General features: G+C 33.5%; 1 protein-coding gene across 1 annotated transcript in view; it reads left to right on the forward strand.

Moving 5' to 3' along the window:
• Positions 1-25,034, forward strand: part of SMC5 (structural maintenance of chromosomes 5) — a 68,198-nt gene that overhangs the window by 15,364 nt on the left and 27,800 nt on the right. Inside the window, exons 2-8 of the mRNA XM_051962029.1 lie at positions 5,288-5,429; positions 8,980-9,032; positions 11,052-11,214; positions 14,340-14,474; positions 19,074-19,214; positions 20,509-20,670; positions 22,863-22,934. Of these exons, the coding sequence (XP_051817989.1) occupies positions 5,288-5,429; positions 8,980-9,032; positions 11,052-11,214; positions 14,340-14,474; positions 19,074-19,214; positions 20,509-20,670; positions 22,863-22,934 (868 nt within the window). The remainder of the gene's footprint in view (positions 1-5,287; positions 5,430-8,979; positions 9,033-11,051; positions 11,215-14,339; positions 14,475-19,073; positions 19,215-20,508; positions 20,671-22,862; positions 22,935-25,034) is intronic.

Consider the following 25,034-nt stretch of genomic DNA (forward strand, 5'->3'; position numbering starts at 1 on the left):
GCAGATAAAAATGTTATGGGCCAAAGTACCTTGGGCCAAAAAGTAGGGAGACCAAAATAACCCTCTTTACCCCCACCTTCCTACAACATTGACTGGTACTATTAAGAAAGGAAGCAGCAGTGAAAACTTCGGGTTAACTTCATCTCCAGTTAGATTGATCTGGGACCCAATTCTAGGTCTTTGGGACAACAATATGAAAGGACTTTTAGGACTTTTATTTTGAGAGACCTTTCTATTTTTGGGGTGGGGTGGGGGGGAGTTGGTTTGTTTGGTTTTTTTCCTTTTCCTGAACTTTTTAACCCACTTCTTTTACTAGATCAAAAGTAATTGATATATTTTTACTAAATGGATTGTTCGAATTCTTGGGCTTTGATTGTTCAGAATAAAAAGTAACTATTTGGACAACAAAGAATGAAACAGTCCATGATCTTAAGGAGCTTTTTTTCTAAAGGAGAAGAATTATAAGTGTGTGAATATATAAAATAAGTATAAAGTCATTGCCAAGTAATTAGAAGGGGATCTCACTAGTAGTTGGTTGAGTCTTGGAGGAGGTGGTTTTCCAGTACCTTTTGAAGGAAGTTAGTTGAAGTGAGGCAGGAGGGAGGAGGGAGTAGGCACAGTGAGGCTAGAGTAGGCCAGGGCTAGGTTATAAAGGACTTTTAAAATAATTATATATTCTAGAGTCAATAGGGAGTCATTGAAGTTGTTCATTTGAATAGTGGAATAATAAACTCTCATAGACTTGATTTAGGAGGTAGTAGTCTGTCAAGGTGTAGGATCCTCTTAATTCAAAACAGACTCCTTTGAAACAGTGAAGACAGTGTTTTATTTTCTATCCTGAAGAGCAAGTTCCTCCATTCTCCATTAACTGGGTGTTATAGAAATTACAGAATGTGAATCTCCATCTCTCCTTACATAGCTAGTCCCTGTCCCCAAGAAAGCTTACATTATAGTTTTTTTCCTCCCCACTTTAAAAAAGCAAAGATATTTAATAGGAATTAAATATTTAACCATTTTCAAACATTTTTACCACATTCTTTTAATATCTCAATTCATAACCTAACAGCATCCAGATTAAAAAGGAAAGTGTTTTTAAATAGCATTTCTGATAAAATGGTTCCCCAAATTTCACAACATAAGAAAAAATTTTGAAAAACAAAAATAACATACACAATATCATTTATTTAAAACATGAAGCAACACTTATCAGTCATATATCATCAATTTAGTAAAAGGCATTTCCAAATTACTTTACATAGAAAATTACTTGATCACTTTTGACATTTTAAATTTATTGTATTCAAGAACAATTTAGAATTGCATAGTTCTTTCTTTACAATCATGTGATTCTCATCACCACTTTGGTAGATAGGTACTAACTATAGTTATCTCTCTCTTTTTTTTTCTGTGTGACTTTAAAAAAAAAAGGAACTTATATTCTTATAGGGAAAGATAACCCAAAGAGGCAAAGTTCTAGAAATCTCCTGTTTATGTCTAAAATCTCCATCTCTGATTATTATTTGATGTCCTTATGGATTTCAGTTTTCTAATTTAAGTTTTATTTTTCCAATTCATAACCATGGAAACAAAATTCCATCCATTTCTCACAAGCTTGATTTGAGTAGGGAAGCAGAAGTAGCAAGGTGACACTGATAGAGTTATATGAAGTAGATTTGGGAGAGTGTAATGGTTCATTTTGGGAAATGAAACAATCCTGACACAGTCATTTATCACAGGACCAGAGATTTGCCATTTATTATGTGAAATAACAACTTTCTTTGAGGTTCAGGAACCTTTAAAGTTTTGGGAGAGAAGGAACAATGGTTGGGTCTGAGAATAAGGAGAGGAGTAACAACAATCTATGATGACTTAGAAGGCAGTTTGAGAAAATTGACTTTTGTGTGTGGTTATGGTTGGTAGAGTTCATTGAATGACTCTCTTAAATAGACAGTTTGGGAAAATTAACCTCCTTTTATATGTGATTAAGATTGATAATAGGTACTTTAACACTTTCTAACTGTGTGACCCTGGGCAAGTCACTTAACCCCAATTGCTTCAGGGGAAAAAAAAAGATTAATAATAGGAACAGTATGGGCTCCTTTTGACATTTACAGAATCATCTGGTTTAAAGTTAATATCAGCTTCATGGATAGAGTACCAGGGCTGGGTTCAAGACACTTATTAGCTCTGTGACCTTAGGCAAGGCACTTCATCTTTGTCTGCCTCAGTTTCCTTACCTATAAAATGGGGATAAAAAGGGCTATTATGAGAATCAAATCAGATAATATTTGCAGATTGCTTAGCACATGGCTGGCACATAATAAGGACTGGCTCTTTTTCTGAAGGAAAAGAACTGTTTCACCATGCCCTAGTCCTAAAATCCACACTTAGAAAGTACCTTTCACCCCCACAACCTCTCTCTTACTAGATTCCTGTTAGAGTCTCCATTTAAATAAATTCTTATACCAGACACTCTAAATGAATATGCCTCTGGCAGGCTCTCTCTACTCTTTATTTCAGGTTCCTTCAAAATACATTCCTTGAGAGCAAAGACTGTATTTGTGTATGTATTCCCAGTACTTAAAGCTTAGTTAAGTGCCTTAAAAATAAATGCTTGAATAACTAGAAATACTTTTTACTTACTTTAGAAAGTATGGAGAGCTCCCTAGCAACCTATTGGAAGATGTATATAGAGGTTGGCTATTCTTCTGGTAGACAGGGATAACTTTTTCTTTCTTTTTCTGTCTTGCTCATTTTCTCCTCCAGGCGTTGAGAAGTTAATATGGCCTAGTTAGTGTTAAGGTAGGTTCAACTGAACCCAAAGAGATGATCCATGGATCCTCCTCCACCCCACCCTTATGAAATTAGTGTGTCATAATTTTAGTATTATTGTTAAGAATTGCATTAAAGAGGAGCAGCTAGGTTGCCCAGTGGATAGAGCAGTAGCCCTGAAGTCAGGAGGAGTTGAGTTCAAAATTTGCCTTCAGATACTTAACACTTCCTAGCTGTGTGACCTGTGTGTAAATTACTTAATCCCAATTGCCTCAGGAAGGGGGGGAGGAGGAAGAATTACATTAAGCAATGGTTTTAGTAGATTTTGTTCTTTATATTGAGCTAGGAATTTCTTCTAGTAATTTCCCTACTTGATAGAATCAAATTATACTGCAGTTACATGTTATTTATTGCTCTTTTTTCCCTTATAACCCATGTGCTTGATAGTTCACATTAAATATTTCTTCATCATAGAATTTTACCTTAGCATTCAACTAATGCAATCCATACTTGAAAAAGAATATCTACTACAACATACCCAACAAGTGATCAGCCAGTATTTGCTTGAAGACTTCCAGTGAGGGAGAGACCAGCTACCTCCCAGAGCAGTCCATTTCGCTTTTGGATAGTTCTCATTGTTAGTAAGTTTTCCTTACATTGAAATAGTCCAGGCAATAAAATTCAAGACAGCTGCAATGAGGAAAGTTTTAGAATTTATTTGGTACCGAGCTCAGGACGGAATTCTGATCGAATTCTGTACCTTACAGAACTAAAGACAGCCTTATAAGCATTTCTGTTCGGCTTGTTACATTTTGTGATTTGCATTTTACAACAGGAGGATTGGGGTTTTACAAACCGCACCTGGGCAGATATTTTAATATAGATAGATTGGTTCGAGTACCACCCTCCCAGAACAGATACCCTTAAGGGCATTGTTGAGCGGGCCTTTTGAAATGCAAAAGAAATCCCCCAATCTAGCTGAGCAAACTTTTTTCTGCTGGCCCAAGGCGGAAAGGAGGGATTTGTCCATTTCAACATCAAGCTTTTTGCAACTTCCACACATTACTCCTAGTAAAGTACCTAGTGGGTACTAGCTAGTAAAATTATGTCTATCTTTGTGGGGTTAAGTCTCTAGACATTATACTGATGGGTGCCTAGGAAATCTCAAGAGTATTAACACCTGACAGATTTGGGGTACAAAACAAAGCAGCTTCCTACTATGTTTCTCTACTCTGGTATCTGGGTCACATAAGCATGTCTCATTAATACTGTGTCCCACGCCCTAATCTCTTAGCTATTTTCTTTTGAGTAAAGCATTACCTTCTAAATTAAAGAACTGTTAAGTTTCCCTATCTTTGTACCTTGTGCAAGTTATCTCCTATGCCTGGAATGTCCTTCAACTCTCTCCTCTTAATCAGAGCCTTCTGCATCCTGCATTTGCTAGTTTATTTAAAAGTTTAGCTTAACACCACTTCCCATTTGAAGCTTTTGCTGATCCCTTTAGCTACTAGCATCTCCCATTTTCCATTCCATCCCCCTTGCCTTTTTATACTTAGGTTTGCACTTACTGCCTCTCTCTCCCCCTCCTCTCCTTCCATTAGAATATAAACTCCTTGTGGTCAAAGACTATCATTTTCATCTTTCTATTCCCATTGACCAGCATAGTGCCTGGCATATAGTCATTTAATAAATACTTAGGTTAATTGATTTATTCTGGTCATGGGGCTCATTCTCTACCAAATCTTATTGAGAATTATTTAAATTAGCTTCCCTTTGTATTTTCTAGTTTAGTGTATATAAAATACTACTACTAATGGGTGAGACTGCTTCTGGTATCTCTTCGATCTCTAGTTGTTAATTAGGACTCTTTGCAATGATTTATAGGTTCCTTCTGTCTGTGTCATTTGTATCTTTTTAAATCATTAGTGATTGATAGAAGTCATTAGTGTGGAAACTTATTAAAAATTTTTAGTTTTTCTGATTTTTGTTTTATTTTGTTTTGTTTTTGCTGAGGCAATTAGGATTAAGTGACTTACTCAGCTAGATTTGAATTCAATTCCTTTTGACTTCAGGACTGGGCTGGGGCTCTATCCACTGCGCCACCTAGCTGCCTCCAAAACTTTTTTTAGTTTTTTTTTGTTTTTTTTTTTTTAAACAATATTAAGAAGTAATTCTCTAAAACTCTTTCCAAAATCCTTGGAAAATCCCCTTAGAAAATTGTGTCATAAATAGAGGACACTTTCTTAGAAAAATGGATAAAGGTGATAAATAGTAAGTGTTGTCTTAAGATTATATCTCTGCGTTCCTCATTACCGGAGTGATTAGTACTGGGATTAATATTGGTACTTTCTCTATTTACAATGGATTAAGATATCAATGGAAATGGAGGGATTTCCTTTATTTAACTCCGTGAGTGAGAGGCTAGGAAAAAAACAATTGTGGCTTGATTTAATACCCATTAGGTCATTATTCCTTGGTTTATCTCTTTGATAATTTTATCTGCATTTTCTTTCAGAACCTATGATACCTGTGAAGTAATCCCTGGACCCAACTTGAATATGATAGTTGGAGCTAATGGAACAGGGAAATCTAGCATAGTTTGTGCCATTTGTCTTGGATTGGCGGGTAAACCATCTTTTATAGGCCGAGTAGATAAGGTAAGTAACATTCCTTGTTCATTATCAACCATTTGTTTAGTGCTCAACAGATTCTGAGGTGTTTGATGCTATATCTGAATTCCTTGATTCCATAAACCCATTTTATTTGAGTAGTGGTCAAATAAGAAGTTGAGGGAAGAGGAATATAAGATAAAATGGTTTGCTTACATTTTTAAAAAGAAAGTCAGACGTTCCCACTGTTTTTTTTTTTTTTTTTTTTTGGTGGATTTAATTTAAAAACATTTTATTGATCATACTTTATTTTTTTCAGACTAGATGATTTAGGAAAAACTTTGAAGCTATGCTTATAAAATGATCATCAGCTCTTAAAGTGGATTGAAACTCTGAATGATGGTTTACATGTAATTATAAGAGACTGAGACTTCTAAAATTATAATAGCAATATTTTCAAAGCTGAGGTTTCAATGCTGAGGTTTAGCATCTGGTAAATAGAAAGTTTAAAAGCATTGTCTTGTGTGTGTGTGTGTGTGTGTGTCTTTGTGTCTGCATATGTGTGTTTGATAGCATGAATACATGCTGAAAGTTGGCTTGTTTAGCCCCTAATTCTGCCCCCATTGCAGTACAAGTTCTTCTACAAGCAGCTTAGAAATTTATCATTTAAATACAAATAAATGAAAAAGCATTGATTGAACAATTACTGTATACTAAGTACTGTGCTATATTGTAGGGTTAAGCTCTAGCATTATAAATACAAAAACAAAGCACACATTGAGAAGTGGTAGCCAAGAAGGGGAAGGGTACAGGAATAGTGAGTGGGACCTTAGTGGATATATTGATATAATCAATCTAAAAAAACAGTGGCAGATTTGATTTGCTCATACTTTGTGGATTGTCCAGGTTGTGAAGAACTTGGCCTGAGATGAGTATGAAATAGTGTTAGGGTATAGGATATCATCAAGATTTGTGGAACCCAAGGGCGCATGGGCTAGGGCAAGTCCCAAGTAATTGGGAAGATTGTAGAGGGAAGACAGTGTTTTTCAACATGAGATCTGACTATTGTCTGTCAAAATTTCTAGCATTGTTATCATTACATAAAGAAGGCATTGTGACAGAATATAGCATTTTCATTGCACATGCTATATTACACTGAATCCTTATAGATTCGTATACACTGAAACTTGTAAATATGGTATTTCTCTTTCAAATCACTTACAATCTGGAATAAACCTTCTGGGGACTACCATCAAAATTAGTATGTCATGCACCCTGATTTTCAGAATACATTTTTTTGTGTTTGGGTTTTTTTTTTTTTTTCTGACAACATGGAGTGTTTGCACTAATTCTCAGCTCTTACTCTCCTATCTATAATTTATATTTTACATTTTCTTATAACCTATAAAAACTTGCTGGTGTCAGAATTCATCTTTAAAAGAGTACCTCTATGAAGGATGTGTATGTATCTGTGTTCAAGTCTGAAGATGTAGTTTTTTTTATACCTGCTTGAGATTTGCACATCTTTTTCAGAAGCATTGAGGGGTGTTTGAAACTAATGGGAAAAACTAAGTCTAATGTGCATATGTTGTTTATAGAAAAATTAGTGCTGGGATTCAAAACAGTCAATGTGTTAAAAAGAAAATTATCTTTTAATTGCCAAGTCTGATGACATTTTCTCTCTACATTCCTTTTTACAACCTTTTTTTAGCATTTAAGATTATTGATTGCCCTTCCCTCCTGGATTCTTTTTTTCCCCCACTGGGAAAACTCTTCTCCCTTGGTTTTCTTTCTGTTTGTCTGACTGCTCAGTCTCCTTTGTGGATCATCATCCATATCACGTGTCCAAACTAGGATTATTCATCAAGGCTCTGTCCTGGACACACACACACACACACACACACACTCTCTCTCTCTCTCTCTCTCTCTCTCTCTCTTTTGTTATTAGATGATATAGATTTCATTATGTCTATAAAGCTGACTTTCAGGTCTATATATCTGTCTCCTAAGCTCCAGTTTTATATCAAATGCCCATTGATCATTTTCAACCTGACGTCTAATAAAGCTTCCTTCATGACTCACCTAAAGTGCCATGTTCTCCATGAAGCATTTCTTCATCCCCCCAGCTATTAATGCCTTCCCTTGTATTTATTAAAATTACCTTGTATTTATTTTATAAATAAATATGTGTGTATGTACAAATCCCTTAAGAGTATGACGATGTAAGTCCCTTAAGGGTAAAATCATTTCATTTTTGTCTCTTATTTCAATATCTAGCACAATGAAAAGAACATAGAAAGACTATTTGCATTTGCTTGTTGATTCCATAATAGTCATTGCTTGTGAAGGAATTTCAGAGCCCTAGTGGGATTATTCTAGCATCAAAAATATATTTGAGAAAAGCAATTCTTTAATGTCACTGTACTAGCACATAGTTAATCAGTTTAAAAGTGTCTATTTTACTATAATGGATTAGAAAACTAGTATTTATTTATTTAAAGGATAAAAATCCAATATTTATCATTAGATGGCCATAAACTGCTTGTTGACTAAGTAATTAGGATTTAGGAGAAAAGGTTACATTTTTTTTGGTCAAACATAGAAAGTATGCTATTTAGTAGTTTCTTTTTTCCATGTGTTAATTCTCCTTCTGCATTGTACTTCATTGTACTTCAAATCTATCCTCTATTTCAAATTGTAACCCACTTCTTGGACTTTTTTTCAATAGCCTCCTCTAACAAGGTAACCAGTTTCTCACTTTTGCCCCAGTCAATCAATTTATGCTATATTTTGCTGTCAGATGGAAACCCTAGCATTCAAAATTCTCCAAAATATGGGGTCATTCTACCTTTCTTCCCTTTACTTTTAATAATCCTCTTCATGTAGCATCTCTAATACCACTTAATTTGACTGTTTAGAAAGTTGGCTGCTTTCCTAAAAGAAAGAAAAGGGACCTTTTCTTGTGTTCTCTGCCTGGATTACTTTCTTCACTCTCTTTCTACCTTACTCATCCATTAAAGCCCCCATCAAATAGCATTTTCTTTAGGAAACTTTTCCTCTTTTTTTTTTCTTTTTTTTTGCTGAGGCAATTGGGGTTAAGTGACTTGCCCAAGGTCACACAGCTAGGAAATGTTAAGTGAGGCCAGATTTGAACTCAGGTCCTCCTGACTTCAGGGCTGATGCAACATTTCCTCTTCCTTCTCTCCTCCTTTAGCACTCGCTTATATACTCTCTTAATTATGTGATATATATGTGATATGTGATATATCCCTTTTCTAGACTATAAACTTATATATAATGTGTGTTATCTTATTTAAACCTTCGTTTTTTTTTCAGTCTGTGTGCTATGTGTACTCTGCCATTATAATGAATTAAAGATATTTATAGGAAGAAGTAATGATAGTGCCTAGAATTTAAGTATTGCAATTTTACACAGTCAAAGGGATGTATATGTATGTATCATATGCATTAAAGAACCAAATATGGTCACCTGAGATAGATATCTAGTAATGCTAATTGCTCAGTGTCTCCTATCTAGCAAGTTAAATCATTTTTAAAGAATTCTCTCACTCATTTTGCCTTTTCTCGTGTTCTTTAGGTTGGTTTTTATGTGAAGCGAGGATGTGCCAAAGGCTCAATTGAAATTGAATTGTGAGTGTTGAAAATGCTCAAATTAAACTTCAGTAATTAGCTTTTAAGTTTTTTTTCATTTAATATGTTATTTTGTTTTATGCATTGGCTGTAGGAAATGACAGTAATGCAATAATATCAATTATGTCTTCTCAACAATATAATTTATTCAAATAAGTAAATATACTACTTAACTTTGCTTTTTGAGTATTTTTTTTTTTTTTAATGCAAGCATTTTCTTTAAAAACTAGCTTCCTTTAGGGGATAGTTTCTCCATTGAAATCACTTAAAATGTTTCTTGTTTTAAAGTTATTTTAGATAATGAATTGTAATATCAGCTGTAGAAGAATTTAACAGTGTGCAATATTACAGTATAAGGACCACTCAGTAGCCATAAATGTATGCCTAAAACAAAGCAAAGCTATATGTTAGTTAATAAACATTTAGAGTCTAAATAAATTATTTTGCTTTTGTTAATAGTCATCTTTAAGGTTATAATGATGGCCAAAGACAAAATACAAAATAAAAATGGCTTAATGTAAATTGGCTTTTTCAAGTGATTTAGTTGGAAATTTACTCTCTATTTTCTAGAATATATGCAAGAACCTTCGAGGACTTTTAATCTTTGAAGTCGTTATATTAATAGACAGACTGTGTAAAAAAATAGATTAGGAGATAACAGATCATAGAATATTAGATTTGGAAGAAACTTTAAAGATCTAACCTAGCTCTTTATTTTACAGATAAGGATACTGAGATCGTGAGAAATTAAGTAAATTTTGTGATCCAGATTGCATAGCAATATCAGACTCTCTGATTCCAGGTCCAATGTTCTTTATGCAGTACCATACTTCTTTCTAACTTACAGCTTAGAATAAAAGAAATTAAAAAAAAAAAGTTTTTAAGTGCGCAAGAAGAGAAAGTAAAACTGAGAGATTGAACTTGGAGAATTTATAGCTAAATTAATCAAGGTTCACAAAACAGAATTAAAATTTTTACTTAAAGTGGCTTCAGTAGTCTTAGAAGATAGGTAAATAAAAAGAAATCTTAGCTCTGTTTTCTGTACTATTGAGATTTGCAAGATTTAATTTTTATTGAATTTGATTGTATCTTATCTGAGAATTCACAGTAGTTCAAAATAAACTGTACTTTACAGGCCGAATGTTCATCTTTCCCCTATCCAGCTTCCATATTCTTTTTTCTTATTTATTCTCTACTCCAACCTAGAAATGGAATGAATCCATCATTTCTCAGACTATTTCACCAGACTATTTATTAGGACACTAAGTTATTGGATATAACATATCACATTTAGTAATTTACACCTTTGCTTAGGCAGGGTCATAGTTTGCCATAGAAGATTTTTTAGGTTATTTTAATTATTTTGGAATGAAGCAGCTTGCTCTTCCTTCTGACTTTTCCTTATTTTTATTAGCACCTCCACAATTGTTCTTTCCAGTCACTCAATTCAAAAATTTTGTTATCTTACCCTTCGTATCCAGTCATTTGACAAGTTATATCAATTAAATGATTTCAAATTTAATAAATAAATGCTACCATAGGTAGGTTGGGTTTGGATGTCTATAGTATTTCACAATTAATTTAGACTGAAAAATAAGTAACATTTATAGAGAGAAACTCTTCATAACCACATCTGAGATTTCCTTGGCGGATACCAGAGCAGTTTGCTACATCCTTCTCTGTCTTATTTTAGGAAACTGAGGCAGACAGGGTTAAGTAATTTGCCCAGGATCATAGAATTAGTGTCTGAGTCCAGATTTGAACTCAGAAGATGAATCTTTCTGATTCCAGGCCTGGCGCTCTTTCCATTGTGCCACCTAGCTGCCTTTTGGAAGATGAAGTAAATGATAAGTAGGATTTCAAATGGAGCAAAGATTGACGTATCGGGGGGAGGGGAGAAAGGGAGGGGCAGTTATTGTTTATTTTCCCGAAAGTTATGACATTAATTTAGATGATAAATTTAGGCAACTTTCAAACTGTTTTTAAAATAAAATATTTTAAAATATGTTTGTTAACCAGGTTCAAGACTTCTGGAAATGTTATAATTACTCGAGAGATTGATGTGCTTAAAAATCAGTCTTCTTGGTTCATTGATAAAAAATCTACAACTCAAAAAGCCGTAGAAGAGCAGGTAGCAGCCTTGAATATTCAAGTAGGCAATCTTTGCCAGTTTCTTCCTCAGGTATGAAGAAGATATAAAGACTAGAAAATTTTTTGTTTGCATGATTTAAAGAGCTTTTGTTTTGTGAAGAGGAAAATAAATTAATGTTTTGAGATATATTTTGTAAAAATTGAAATTTAGTAGTATTGGGTAAGTTATAGTCTTAATGCATAGCAAATTGATATTTCTAAGAAGCTATACTTAACAGCTTATAGTACAATCTTAACTTTCCAGTTTCTCTTAATATTAAATCTGAATCAATAATCTCTTACATCAATGCTTCTTTCAGTGACTCTATAATCTCTTCAATGTTCTTCTCCTTCCAAAGATACAAATTGCAACTGATTCGAGCTTTCCTATATTTTGCATATTGCTGCATAGCTTTTAATTATGTCCTCATATAAATTCTCCCTTGGGGCTTTACTCAGCATTTTGGGACTTTTTCATACCACCGGAGCATACAAGCTCTCTATTGGTTATTTCTCAGGTTTGCTATATGAATAGGTCTTCTTTTTCAGATAATGCATCTTAATATCCTTTTTGCATTTCTTCATTGGTGATAATGCTGCATTCTATTTGTGATATACTATATATCTGCTCATTGCCCTTTGAGTGACCATAGCATTTAATTTTTTAGAGGCATTAATCATTCCAAGATTTATAGCTATACAAAAAATATTCATGTTTAAAAGATTTGTTTCAGGGGAAGTTTTAGGACATTGAATGCATTGTACATCTTCCCAACTAGAAATCGGCTTATTCTCTTTATTTCCTTCAATGTTTGACAGTTCATTGTCATTCCAGAATATCTGTCCAAGATGTTTCTTCTGATGGACCAGCTTTATAGACTGACTTTTTTTTATGTGAATAATTAGGCTGAAGTCTTTTAAGAGATTATAAATACCATTTAAGAGGTTGTACAGTGTTCTGGATCTTCAAACAATCATCATAATAATATTGATAAACAGCTTGGAGGTCCCACCATCTGCAGCGTATCCCCTTTCCCTGTGGGATACTTGGTATTCTATTCCAGATAATCTTCGTTGTACTGGCAAATGCCTTTACCAAAACATACATTTCCTTATTTTCTCATTAATAATAAGAGGATTGTTAAAAATAATCTTCTCTGTTAATCTACCAAGGAATTTTGTATTATTTTAATGCATTCATGGAAACAAACTTGTTGGAAGAGAATCTTAAGAAAACATTTTATTCTGCCAAATCAAATATTTATTTAGTCAATAAGTATGATAGGATATTATATTATCTATATCCATAAATATCAAAGAGTATGTTATGTTTCACTAGGTATGCCACAAAATGCTTCCTTCTATGCCAAGACACCCATAGTCGCCTTCCTTATAACCCTATTGCAATTATAATCCTATTGCAGTTAGCTAATTGCCTTCTTTTTCTAGCTTGGTATTGGGAAATTCACAATAGCAGTTTAATCCACAGATGTACAAAACTGCCTTTTCTGTTGTTAGTCCTATGTAAGTGAAGAAGGGGATTAATGGGTGGGGATAGGGAGATTGCAAGAGAGGCAGAAATATCTCAGGGCCTGGTAGGAGATCTGGAAGCCCAACAATCTAGAAACTTTTCTTTGTAGCCGTCCTAAAATGTTCTTTTGTCATAATTCCACTTTGTAAAGAGTACTAAACCATGAGGACAAAAAGCTTTCTGAGCCACTCTTTTTTTTGTTTCAGGAACTTGGGTGACTTAGCTAAAGGATCTTTTTTCCAAAGATTTACCTATTTCCCTAATATTCTGTACATAACAAAGATAATACCTCACAAAGATATTATAAATTGGAATGGTTTATATGTATATATTTATATAACGGGTTAGTAGTTATTAATATTTTGTTTGCATTTTTTTGACAATAGGAACAATGATCCTTTTTTTCTCTCAACTGTATGAGAAAATTTGCATAGTATTATATCCGTTTCCAAATATTTAAAGAATTGATCCTTTAACATCCTCAAAAGCATAATTGATATCTCCAGCAGAAACCTCTCTGAGCAACTGTACATAACTAATCCAACTGGGGTGGATTTTTCCATTCTCTTTTGTTTTTCTTCGATGCCATTTCTACTCTAAAAACCCATCAGGGATTATTTTTATTAGGATCCTCAGATATGATCTCTACCTTTTCTTTTTCTTTTTCTTTTTTTTTATTATACTAAACATATATGCACCTAATGGTAGATCCCTACCTTTTCAATGATAGAGAAAAGAATTTGTTATAGATATTTTGATGGACATTTAACATTTTTCATTTCTTTTATCTATTCAAGTTTTATGCTTCTATATTATCAAGATGGTGTAGCTTAATTAGATTTCTCACCAAACTCGCTATAAGTTGTTTTTCCATCCATTCTTGCCATTTAATCTTCAGTCTATCTGTATAAAATTTTTACAAATTAATTTGATACATATTCTAAACTAATACTGCCTTTCATTGGTATATCTCTATATTTTACAAGCAGAGCAAGCATTTTCTGGGTGAAGCAGTCTATGGATACTTGGTTTTCTTCATTGTGAAAGTTATTTTACATTAGTTACATTTCTTTAGGAAATGGTGAAAGTCTATATTCTTCTAATTTAGCTTTGACTTCAGCCTTTAGTTCTACTTTACATTGGTGCTGTTGTGTTTTTTAGATTAATGGATACCAAATTTTGTAATTTAAAAGTACTAATTGGATCTCTTTCTATAAATATATAAAGATTATAGAAAACTTAAGAACTATATTAATGGTGTTTTATCATGGTCAGGTATAATTTTTTGTCTAGAGTTCAAAGTATCTTACCCTTTTCTGTGTTGTGAACAACTTTGGCAGTTTCTTAAACCTGTAAACCTCCTTCTTAGAATAAATGTTGTTTTTAAGTGTATGAAATAAATACACAAGATTATAAAGAAAACCGATACACATTTAAGAAAAGATTTTTAAAAACAAGTTTGTGGACCCCAGATTAAGTCTAGACAATTGTTCTTACTTTGATTGTAACTGGCAAAAGGTTACCTGTGGCATTTCTTTACCAATACTTCATTTGAAATAGCTCTTTATGGTTCTTAGACAGAAAGCATCAAATGTCTTATGTAATAGCATTTTTATAATTAAATACTGATTTTTCTGATACTCCAGGACAAAGTTGGAGAATTTGCAAAACTCAGCAGAGTTGAACTTCTTGAAGCTACTGAGAAGTCAATTGGTCCTCCAGAAATGCACAAGTTTCATTGTGAACTCAAAAACTTCAGAGAAAAAGAAAAACATCTCCAGGTACTTATGTGTATTGGACATTTACAATATTGCATAAAGATAACATTTAAAAGTTTTTATAGTGGCATTTTTTAAAAACTCCAATAGTAATGAGTTTGAATGAAAATATAAAAAACAAATTATTTTCTCTAACTTCTCAAAATAATGAAATGTGTGTACTTTATTTTAATTCTAGGTTTTCCTTATTATTTAAAAACTTCACCTTGTCACCCTTGAGTTCAGTTCAGTAAAATTCATTTATTAAATGTGCCAGGTACTGTGTTAAGCACTGGGAATATAAAAAGAGGCAAAATACAATCCTCACTATCAAGGAGCTTATATTTTCCCTTTTAGAGCCAAATTGCTAGGGGGAAAAAAAAGAGGCAACACTTTTTTACTTCCTTTTTCAGCCCCTTCCAATATGACTGAAATTGCTCTCCAATCTTAGGAAAGACCTCTTTTAATTGTTAAATTCAATTGCATTTCCTTAATCACCCATTTCTTTTCTCTCTTTGGTTTTTGAAAATATTGACTATTTCCTTCTGAATATATTTTCCTTTCTCTTAGCTGTTCTTTCTCTTTGTTTTACTGTGTATCTGACCACTCTTTCACAGGTTTTATCATCCATAATCATGTGTCTTTTTCAAGATCAGTCATAAGTTCATTTTTCTCTCTTTACCCTCTCTTCTGGTAATTTCATCATTTGATCTTTTCAGGCCCTGAAGTTGATCTGTCATCTGTGCAGATGACGAATTCCAAACCTTCTCTCCCTTAGCTCCAATTCCCCATCACAAATTATATTCCTTTCCAAGCATCTTTATATCAGTAGCATGTATTTCCACTGTGTTCTAGTTATTTTAGTTTGAAACCTTGACGTCATCCTCAAAAGTAAAAATGAAGTCATCCTCTGCTTGGTCTTCACATATACATCTCTGTCCCATCAGTTGCCAAGTGTTCAATTCTACCTCTACTATATGTATCTTTCATCCATCCTTTTCTTCTCACTTATGTGGCTACTTCCTAATTCAGACTGCTCCACCTCTCACTTAAGACTTTCACAATAATCTCCTAACCAGACTCCCCATTTCCCCTCTCTCCCTTTCTCAGTCTATTCTTCACATAGCTCTACCATGTGGATAGGGCCCTTTCTTTCCCCCCCTCCACTCACCCCTCTCCAGGACCATTCTTCACAATACCTCAGCATCATCTACTGTCCTGGTCCTTCACTTCATTTTCAAAGAAAAAGGTAATCCTTATCCATACCAAGACTAACTCCTTCTATTTATGACCTTGATCCAATTCTAGCTCATTCCCCAGTATGCTTCTTTAGTCATGTTCCTACTTCTAGAGCTGATAGTTCTGAGTCTCTTTTGTAGGTTTATCAAGTTATGTCCTATGTCTGTATTTTAATATATCCTGGGGTTCTGTCCTGTCCCATGTTCTCTCTATACACTTTCTCTCTTGATGACCTCATCAACTCTCTTGTGTTCAGTTGTCATTTCTCTGCAGGTAATTCCTAGACTCATGTATCCATCCCTAATCCCTCAAACTCAAGTCCTCCATCACTAATTGGATGTTGTATAGGCATCTCAAACTCATGGCCAAAAACAAGTTCATTATCTTTCCCCCTGAACTGACCCTTTTTTTTTTGTTTGTTTTTAACTTAGCAGTTTATCTCAGAACCACTCCCATTCTATCAGTTGCTCACAGTGTTCACAATATAGACATTATCTTAAACTTTTCATTATCAGTCACACATCCCTCCCTCCCTATACGAGATCATTTGCTGACTCTTGCAAATTCTGCTTCCTTGATATTTCTCATATCTATCCCTTTTTCTTGTCACACCATAATCAGATTAGTGTAGTCCTTCATCATCCCCCTACCTGAACTATTAGCATCACCTCCTAATTGATCTCTCTGTTTCTTTTTCTTCTGCACAGCCAAATGTTAAATTGACCTTTCTATTATACAGATCTAAACATTTCACTCTCCTACTTTAGTGGCTTCCCATTATCTTTAGATTTAAAGTACAAACTCCCTTTTAAAGTCCTTCACAATCTGCCTATACCAGATGCTCCAGCCAAAATGGCTCACCTGCTTTTCAACATTCACAAGTTTCTTTTTCCTACCTCCATGCTTTTAATAATTCACAGATTATTCTTTACCCCTGGAATTTTCTCCCACTTCAGTTTAGTCTCTTGGAACAACTTCTAGTATCTTTCAAAGCTTAGCTCGTGTCTCTTTCTTCAAAAGCCCTTTTCTGATTCCCCCAATTGTTTCTGCTTCTCTTTGTATTATTTCCTTATCTGTGAATATTATGTATCCTTTAGTGGACTTTAAGCTTCTTCAGGGCACAAGCTGTCTCATTTTTCTGTTTTTAGCCCCAATATTTGGCATATAGTAGGCATTTAATAAATTCTTATTGATAGTTTTATTGCTAAAATAATCTTCCTAAAGTAGGGATCTTACCATGTTCCTTCCCTATTTAAGATTCTTAATTGGTTCCCTAGTGTCTCTTAAAGTCCTTCAAATATATTCCCAGCCTGCCTTCACACACTTTACATTTGAACCAAACTGGCCTACTTTCTTTTCCTCAAGCAAGGCTTTTTAATCCTCCATTCTTTTGTATACCCATAATGCTCTTTTTCCTCTTATAATTATTAGCTTCCTTCAAGGCTAAGGAAAGGAACCACTTTCTTTAGGAAACCTTTGCTCATCCCCCTAGTTGTTTGTCTCTCTTCTGAAGTTAACATTTATTCACTTATTTTTGTAAATTCCTCTCCGTACATAAGAGTGCTTTGTAGATGAAAACTCAAAAAAGTGTTAGATTCCAAATCTTTCATTTTATGAAAGAAATAGGTTTATAGAGGTGAGAGCTTAATAAAGCAGTTGCACTAGGTCATACAAGTAATAGGTAGCCAAGTTGAGATTTGTATTCAAGTCATTTAACTCTAAATTCAATGCTATTTCCCCTGCTCTATACTATCTCTCATCAGTCTCCTTGATGGTAATTGTTCAATCAGCAAACATTTATCAAGCTCTTATTGTGTTCTAGGTACTATGCTAAGTATGGGTATCCCCCTTTTCCTCCCAAAAGACAAAGTTGCCCGGTATTATAAATTTTAGTCTCTGCTTGAATATGTCATTTAAGTGTAATATCAATATATCCGATAATATATCAGACTAGTATAATTCTATAATGAATAGAATTTACAGACTTTGCTAGTTGCAACAATACAATGATCCACAACTACTCTGAAGGACTTAGGAAGAAAAGTGTTTTCCATACCCAGAGAAAGAACTGATTGTGTGTGAACATAGATTGAAGCATACTCTTTCATTATTTTTCTTGATAGTTTTTTTATAGGGAGAAGGGAAAGAATCTGTTTTCTTTCACAGTGTGACTTATGAAATTGTTTACATAACTTCATGTGTATCTTAATGGGGAGTGAGGATGGGGAGGAAAGGTGAGACTTTAGAACTCAGTTTTAAAACAAATGAAAAAAAAACTTTTTCTTGTAAATGGGGAAAATAAAAATATTAAATATGAAAAAAATACCATTTACAGAAGAATTCCATAACAGAATTCAATTCATTTTCTTGGTAGATGGCTGGTAGTAAGGTATTTTTAAAAAATTGCATTCTATTTTCTATGTGATATATAATATTGGAGGAACATATTTTCCTATAGAAATACAGTGGAATTTAAAGCTTAAAAGGGCTTTTAGGTATTAATGAATCTGATTGTCTTATTTTAACATGAAATAATTGATACCTAGAGGAGTTGAATTACATGTTCAAGATCATACAACCAATAAATACCAGATCCAGGATTTGAATCTTGATTCTCTTAGCTACAAATCTAATAGTCCTAGAAGCAGCTACACCCAAAGAAAGAACACTGGGAAATGAATATAAACTGCTTGCATTTTTGTTTTTCTTCCCGGGTTATTTATACCTTCTGAATTCAATTCTCCCTGTGCAACAAGAAAACTGTTCGGTTCTGCACACATATATTGTATCTAGGATATACTGTAACCTATTAAACATGTAAAGGACTGCTTGCCATCTGAGGGAGGGGGTGGAGGGAGGGAGGGGAAAAATCGGAACAGAAGTGAATGCAAGGGATAATGCTGTAAAAAAAACCCTGGCATGGGTTCTAGCAATAAAAAGTTATTTTTAAAAAATCTAATAGTCCTTTTCCATATCAGTCATTCCTATCAGAAAATCTTACCTTAGCTCTCAGCAATGTAACAAAAACAAAGCTAGTACATAACTCAGAATGATCTAGTAGCTTTAGAAAGCATATGAATTGAGAATAACTTATGGCTCCCTGATTTTCTATAGAAGACAACTTTCTTATTAATTCATAGTGTTGAAATTGTACTTTACCATTGAGTTTCATTTCTATAACCTGAAGATTGAGAAAAATGAATAATAATGACGATGATAACAATAACATTTCCTTGTCATTTAAATTTTACTACAGTAATATAACTTGAAGGTTCTGTGGAACTCACCATAATGGAATTTTTATACGTATCAGATTTTTTTATTTGAACAGATTTTTACCTACAAGTATTCTAAGTCTGCTTTGTGTAATATATACCTGTATAGATCGCATGCAAAGAAAAAAGTGACTACTTGGAAAAATTGAAACAGACTAATGAAAGGCATAAGCAGGATGTGGAGAGATATTATGAGTGTAAACGTCATTTGGATTTAATTGAGATGCTTGAAGCAAAAAGGCCATGGGTGGTAAGTCTTAAATCTTGGAGACCATTTCTTCATCTTTTGCCTCATTTATTACATACAGTATAGTATGTTTTCTTGTTCCATTTTGTGAAATTGTGCTTCTTTCACTTATTATTAATTACTGTTTTACTAATTAGAATAATTAGACAAGGAATCTTTTAATATGTATGAGAGTTCTCAAATTCTATCTGTAGACTTCAACTAAATATTTTATAATTATATATACATCTATTACTTTATATATTGTATCTTCAAGTAGAAAGGTAAGTGCCTTGAAGGGAGAAGGACATATTTAATTTTATCCTTGCAACTGCAGCCAATATATGTCATTGCAAATACTGGATATTTAATGAGTACTTACTGTTTTGGAATGAATTTTATCAGTTTTTTCAATCTTATTCATCTAAGGTTTCCAATCAAGTTTTATTCTGGTCTCTTGTTTTGGTATGGAATAGGTTTTTGTCAAGTTGGAAATGGACCCTTTGATTATGGGGTAGACACACCAGCCTAGCTAGCTTATTAGGAAAGAAGAACTCCACCAGAAAATTGACCATTCATAAAAATACTTTTTTTTTTGACCATGGCAGCTTTTAAAATGAAGATTGTTTGATTTGTATTTGTGAATAAAAATATGTATATTTTTAAGGGGCAAGAGAGAGCACATGTGCATGTTTGTGAAAATTTAATCTTACGGTGTCCTCATGGCTAGGACATTGAGAAATTATTTGGAAGATATAAATATAAATATAAAATTAATGTTCTAATTCATCTAAATTTTTTGCTAAAATCTCATATTCTTTGTATTCTATGATTCTGCTTCTAATTGCTGTATAACGTATTTGCTTTCACCTTTAGCACTTTAAATTATTGAATCCACATGAATTAACATCTTTTAAGATAATGTCAGTAAAGAGCAATATGGTTTTTCACTTTATATTTTTCTGTTAAAATTTAATTCCTTGCTTCTTGACTTTATTAATGTATCCACTGTCAGTCAAGATACATTATGAAATTTGTTTTTCTTTACTGTTTTACTATTTAAGTAGAATAAGAATGATTAGTTTTGAATACTAGAAAGACCTCTGGATATATTCTATGTTTGTCCTTTTTTTTTTTTTTTTTTTTTTCTTTTTCTTTGCCCTTTCTCAAATATTTCTTTACTTTTCCTTTCTAATTTATATTTTTTAATCTTTGCATCTCCTATTTTGTTCCTATTCTCTTTAGCTTATATACTTTATCACTTAAATACCAGCCTAGACTAGCAGGTTAAATTCCATAACCTCACTTTTTTTGCAAGGAATATGAAAATGTTCGCCAACAGTATGAAGAAGTAAAACAGAATCGTGAACAGATGAAGGAAGAACTCAAAAAGCTTAAAGAAACACAGGGCCCTCTAACACAAAAAATTCAAGAGTATGAAAGGCAGCGCCGGCAGTTGGATAATCAAGTCAAAATAAAGGTACTGTATCTATATTGAATTTCAAATTGTTTCTCGTATAGAAAAACTGAGTGAAAATGTGTAATATAGAGCCTAAATTGATGTTACCAAATCTGCATTTGTAGGAATTGAGGAATTGGGGAGAGATTTGCGTGTAGAGCATTCTCTACTAAAATTTACTAGTAGGAAGAAATATATCTCTTTAAAGTTTGTATAGTATTATACATATACAGTGGTACCTCAGTACTTTTTGTTAATTGGTTCTAGAAGGTAAGTCGAGTGGCAAAAGTGATGAGGACTGAATATTTTTCCATAAGGAGCATATCTAACCATCCCTCCCAAAATGGGCAGAGGCACTTTCAGCTGCAGAGAAACAAGCCCAGCCAGCTTCCTCCCTCTTAGATCCAAATTGCTTTCTGAGAGGAACTTGCAACATTTATGCTTTACCTTTACCCCACCCAGTCCAGGGCTGGGGAGCAGGGGAAGCATTGGGATGGAGTCTGGATGTGATGCAAAAACTATGTTCCCATGTCCCCTGCCACCCAGGATTTAGGTCTACTGGGAATCCTGGGTCCTGTACCATTACTGCTGCTGCTTCTCTTGCTGAGCACTATGGCTGTTCTACCCCTTCAGTATTACTAATGGGAGGCAAGAAACTAATAATGCTGTAGCCACATCATCCTGCCAACACAAACAACTTCTGCATTGTGGGCTCCAACATGACAGTCCTGCACACTTCTGCCTTCACTAAAGAGGAATTGCTCCTGGCTGAGGACAATGACAGCTGTCACAGGGGCTGGGCGATACCCCAGTATAAGTAGTCTTATATCCCTACTCCTCAACCGACAGTAACCAAGTATGATGAGTGCCAAGCAAGCATCATGTGTTGAAGCATTTTTTTTGGTCATTGTAATTGTTGAATACTGAATTCAATTTGAAGCATACTGAGACACCACTGTAATCTTAAAGTTATTGAATTTTAGATTTGGACGTGACCTTTTAAAGATTAATAGTCAGGTAGAGGAGACTTAGAATATTTAAAAAAATAAAACTAGACCTTGCTTCTTCAGACTTCTACTCAGTTGTGCCTTTTACTTATTGCACTGTTTAAAAAAAAAAGTGATGTGAATCACTTTTTAAAAACCCAGTGTAATAAATATGATCCCTGTCCTGAATACTAAAGCTTCACACACTGAAATAAATTGCTCAGCACAACCAATTTTAATCCCAGCCAGCCTCTTTATACTAATTTGGACAAAAATGTAGTTGTCTTAGCATATCAGTTTAAATGTTCTGCATTCCTATTGTTGGAAAAACTTTGGAAATGCATCTTCTTCTTGATAAGTTGTATCATGTTGAACATTTGAAATAGTGTTATTATTATACTTTTTTTTATTATTCAGCTCTCATGTGATTGTAGAAATAATGTGTCTATTGAAAAAATTCAGTATTCATGTACATATGTGATCTCATTAGTATCGATGTTCCTTTCTACACTGATCACCAACCCATCCTTTGGAATACCGTCCAGTGGTATTCCTTACTTTCTTTTGATGAGAAGATATTGGTTTGAACTATCTACCTAATGTCACTTGCCTTTACCACCCTGCCATCTACTCTTCCTTTTTTCTGATGAATTTTGTTCCTCTTCTTTGAATTTTTTCTTCAATTATATATATTATATCTAACTTATACACCCCATGTGTTTCTTTATTGCTATGTAAACCCAACCTTTGTTTCTGGGAGCAGTTGAGAGTCATTCAGGGAACTTAAAATGTCTCTAATGGAGATCCCAGCATTTTCTCATTGTCCCTTTTAAAAGATGAAAAGGTATTTTTGTTAATAATCTGAGTGGCAGCTGCTAAAAAAAAAATCAGAAGTATTAAGTTTTACTGTGCCAGAAATTTTCTCATCAGAGGACAAAATGCTAGAGAACAGTAAGTCAAGTGGAGAGAAACTTTTTTACTGGCAAAAAGACAGGCATAAAACATGCTTATACTTATAGAAAATGAATGTTTGGACATTTGTTTATAAACATGATGACATAAAGGTACCACAGGAAAGATCCTGCTTTACTGCTGATCCTGTTCTTCTGTTGTATAAGTTTTCTTAGCTTTCCTGGCTGTTTGAGGTCTGGGAAGTTGAGATCAGATGAATAAATGACTATGCACTTACTTAAATTTTAATTTGTATACATTTTTATTTCCTTATAGAATAATGACATCAGAGATACATCTTGTAAATGCAAAGAAAAGCAAGATGCATTAGAAAGGAGAGAGAAACAAGTAAGACTACATAATGAAATATTAACTACATAAATCTGTGATGCATATACTGCTCTTGTCTTAGAGCAGTGATTTTTAATGTGGGATTCATAAGCTTATTTTTACAAATGTTTTTAACCATATTTCAGTACAATTGGTTTACTTTGCAAATTTTTATATATAAAAATATTTTCATTTTTAAAAATTCATTCTAAGAAGAGGTTCATAGGCTTTACCATACTGCTAAAGGGGTCCATGTGTGCAAAGAGAATAAGAACTCCTGTTCTTAGAGCATAGAAACTCTGATATAAATGTAAGTGTGAAATAGGAAATTTTGGGGGAATTGCTGCTTTGTTAAAGCTCTCTTAACACTATTTGGAAGGAAGGCTTATTCAGAATTGTACTGGTTGAAAACTGAATTCTGTGACGGTTAATATTTCCCACTCATGGGAATAGTGGGTTGGGATCACCTAAGTTAATTAAAAAATAAATGATAAAACATACTCAGCAACCTCATTGGAATTTGATCCATGAGGGCTTTCTGGTGCTCAGTAGAATGAATTTGCTTTTACATAGAATTTAACTGTTAACCATTCTCTTGTAAAAGTATTTAGATATAAATATAATACAAATAAGAAATTAAGAGAAAGATTGCTGCCTTGGAAGGAGATATTTTATTTGCAAATGTGCTCATAGTCTAAAATATGTCATGAAAGTGCTTTGTACTCTTCCAAAAAGTATAAATTGCCAGGGAAATTTCTATGTGTGGACAGATTTCATGCTGATACTATATATCAATGTCATTTTTCCCTTTTTCTATCTCACAGTTAAAAAGATAGGAAAACAGAATTAAGGTAATATTCTCACTCCTCCTTCTGCCTGTTCTTTCCCAAAGTTGTGGAAGTTCTTCCCCCAATAATTGATAAAAAAAAATGAAACTGAGGTAGAATATGTAACATAATAACTAGTTTTTAGGAAACTAAGAATTTTGAATCTTAAGCAACAAAGAGAAATGTGTATATGCAATTTCAACACCAAGAAAGTCAAATGTTTTCTTTCTTTGAAGAGCTAAGGAGAAAGGGAGACAATTATTAAATTTAAAGTTAATAGCAAGAAAAGTTCTAAATTGTGCTTTGGTGGATTCTTCAAAAACTTTCAGGTTCATTTTGCAAATCTAAACTTGGGAGTCTCCTGTGAAGTTACACACAGGAACTATATAGACACAATAATAAAACATTCTTTACACAAATAAAGATAGATCTAAAAAGATTTTCCATAAGCTGTGGCATTTGAGTGAAGTCTTATATGAACCTAGAAACTCTACAGGACAGCAGTCAGAAGGAAAGGTGTTTTCATTCCCAGCATAGGGAACAACCCCTCCCAGATTGATTGATTATTTTTTTTTGAGTAGGTAAAAAAAAGCCATTCTTTGCCCCATTTCTTTATCTAGTCCTAATGACTGAATGGGCATTACCAAAGACCTAAGCTTAAAAAGGCCAAGGTCTTTCACTGTATCCAGAGATAAATCCAATCGTCCTGATCTATATCTTGCCACTGGACCCAGATGGTTTTGGAAGAGAAAGTGAAGCCAGTGACTTTGCTCTTCCTCACTTAAATCCAATTCACTTGCATATCATGGCATTACCTCACTGATGTGGTCCTCTTCGGGAACAAAGGATAAACAACAATATAATTTGCAGTTCTTTTGTGAACTTTTTATTCCTGTTCTTTGACTCCTTATTTGGTCTAGCAGAAAATGTTAATTGTCTTGGATACTACATCAGAGAAATTTGCTAGAAAGTTTTTTCATTCAACCATTTCCCTTCTTATTCTAAATATATTAATTTTGTTTGTATAGAAGCTTTTCAGTTTCATATGATTAATATGAGCTTTGGTATTAAGGTAATGTATGCACTTAAAATTTATTGTGGAATGTTGATATAAGCCTAATTTCTGTCAGTTCTCAACTTTTTTTTTTAAATCAGGTAGAGAATTCCTTAGTGATATGTGTTTCAGTTTATTGGACATTGGGGTTTTGAATTTTTCTGAAACAAAATGGTTTCTTTTTCCATTTTTTTTTAAAAAATTGAATATTCATCAAGTTGCATTCATTTCTGTGAA

Source organism: Antechinus flavipes, chromosome 1, assembly GCF_016432865.1.
Source record: "Antechinus flavipes isolate AdamAnt ecotype Samford, QLD, Australia chromosome 1, AdamAnt_v2, whole genome shotgun sequence".
NCBI classification, from domain to species: Eukaryota; Metazoa; Chordata; class Mammalia; order Dasyuromorphia; family Dasyuridae; genus Antechinus; species Antechinus flavipes.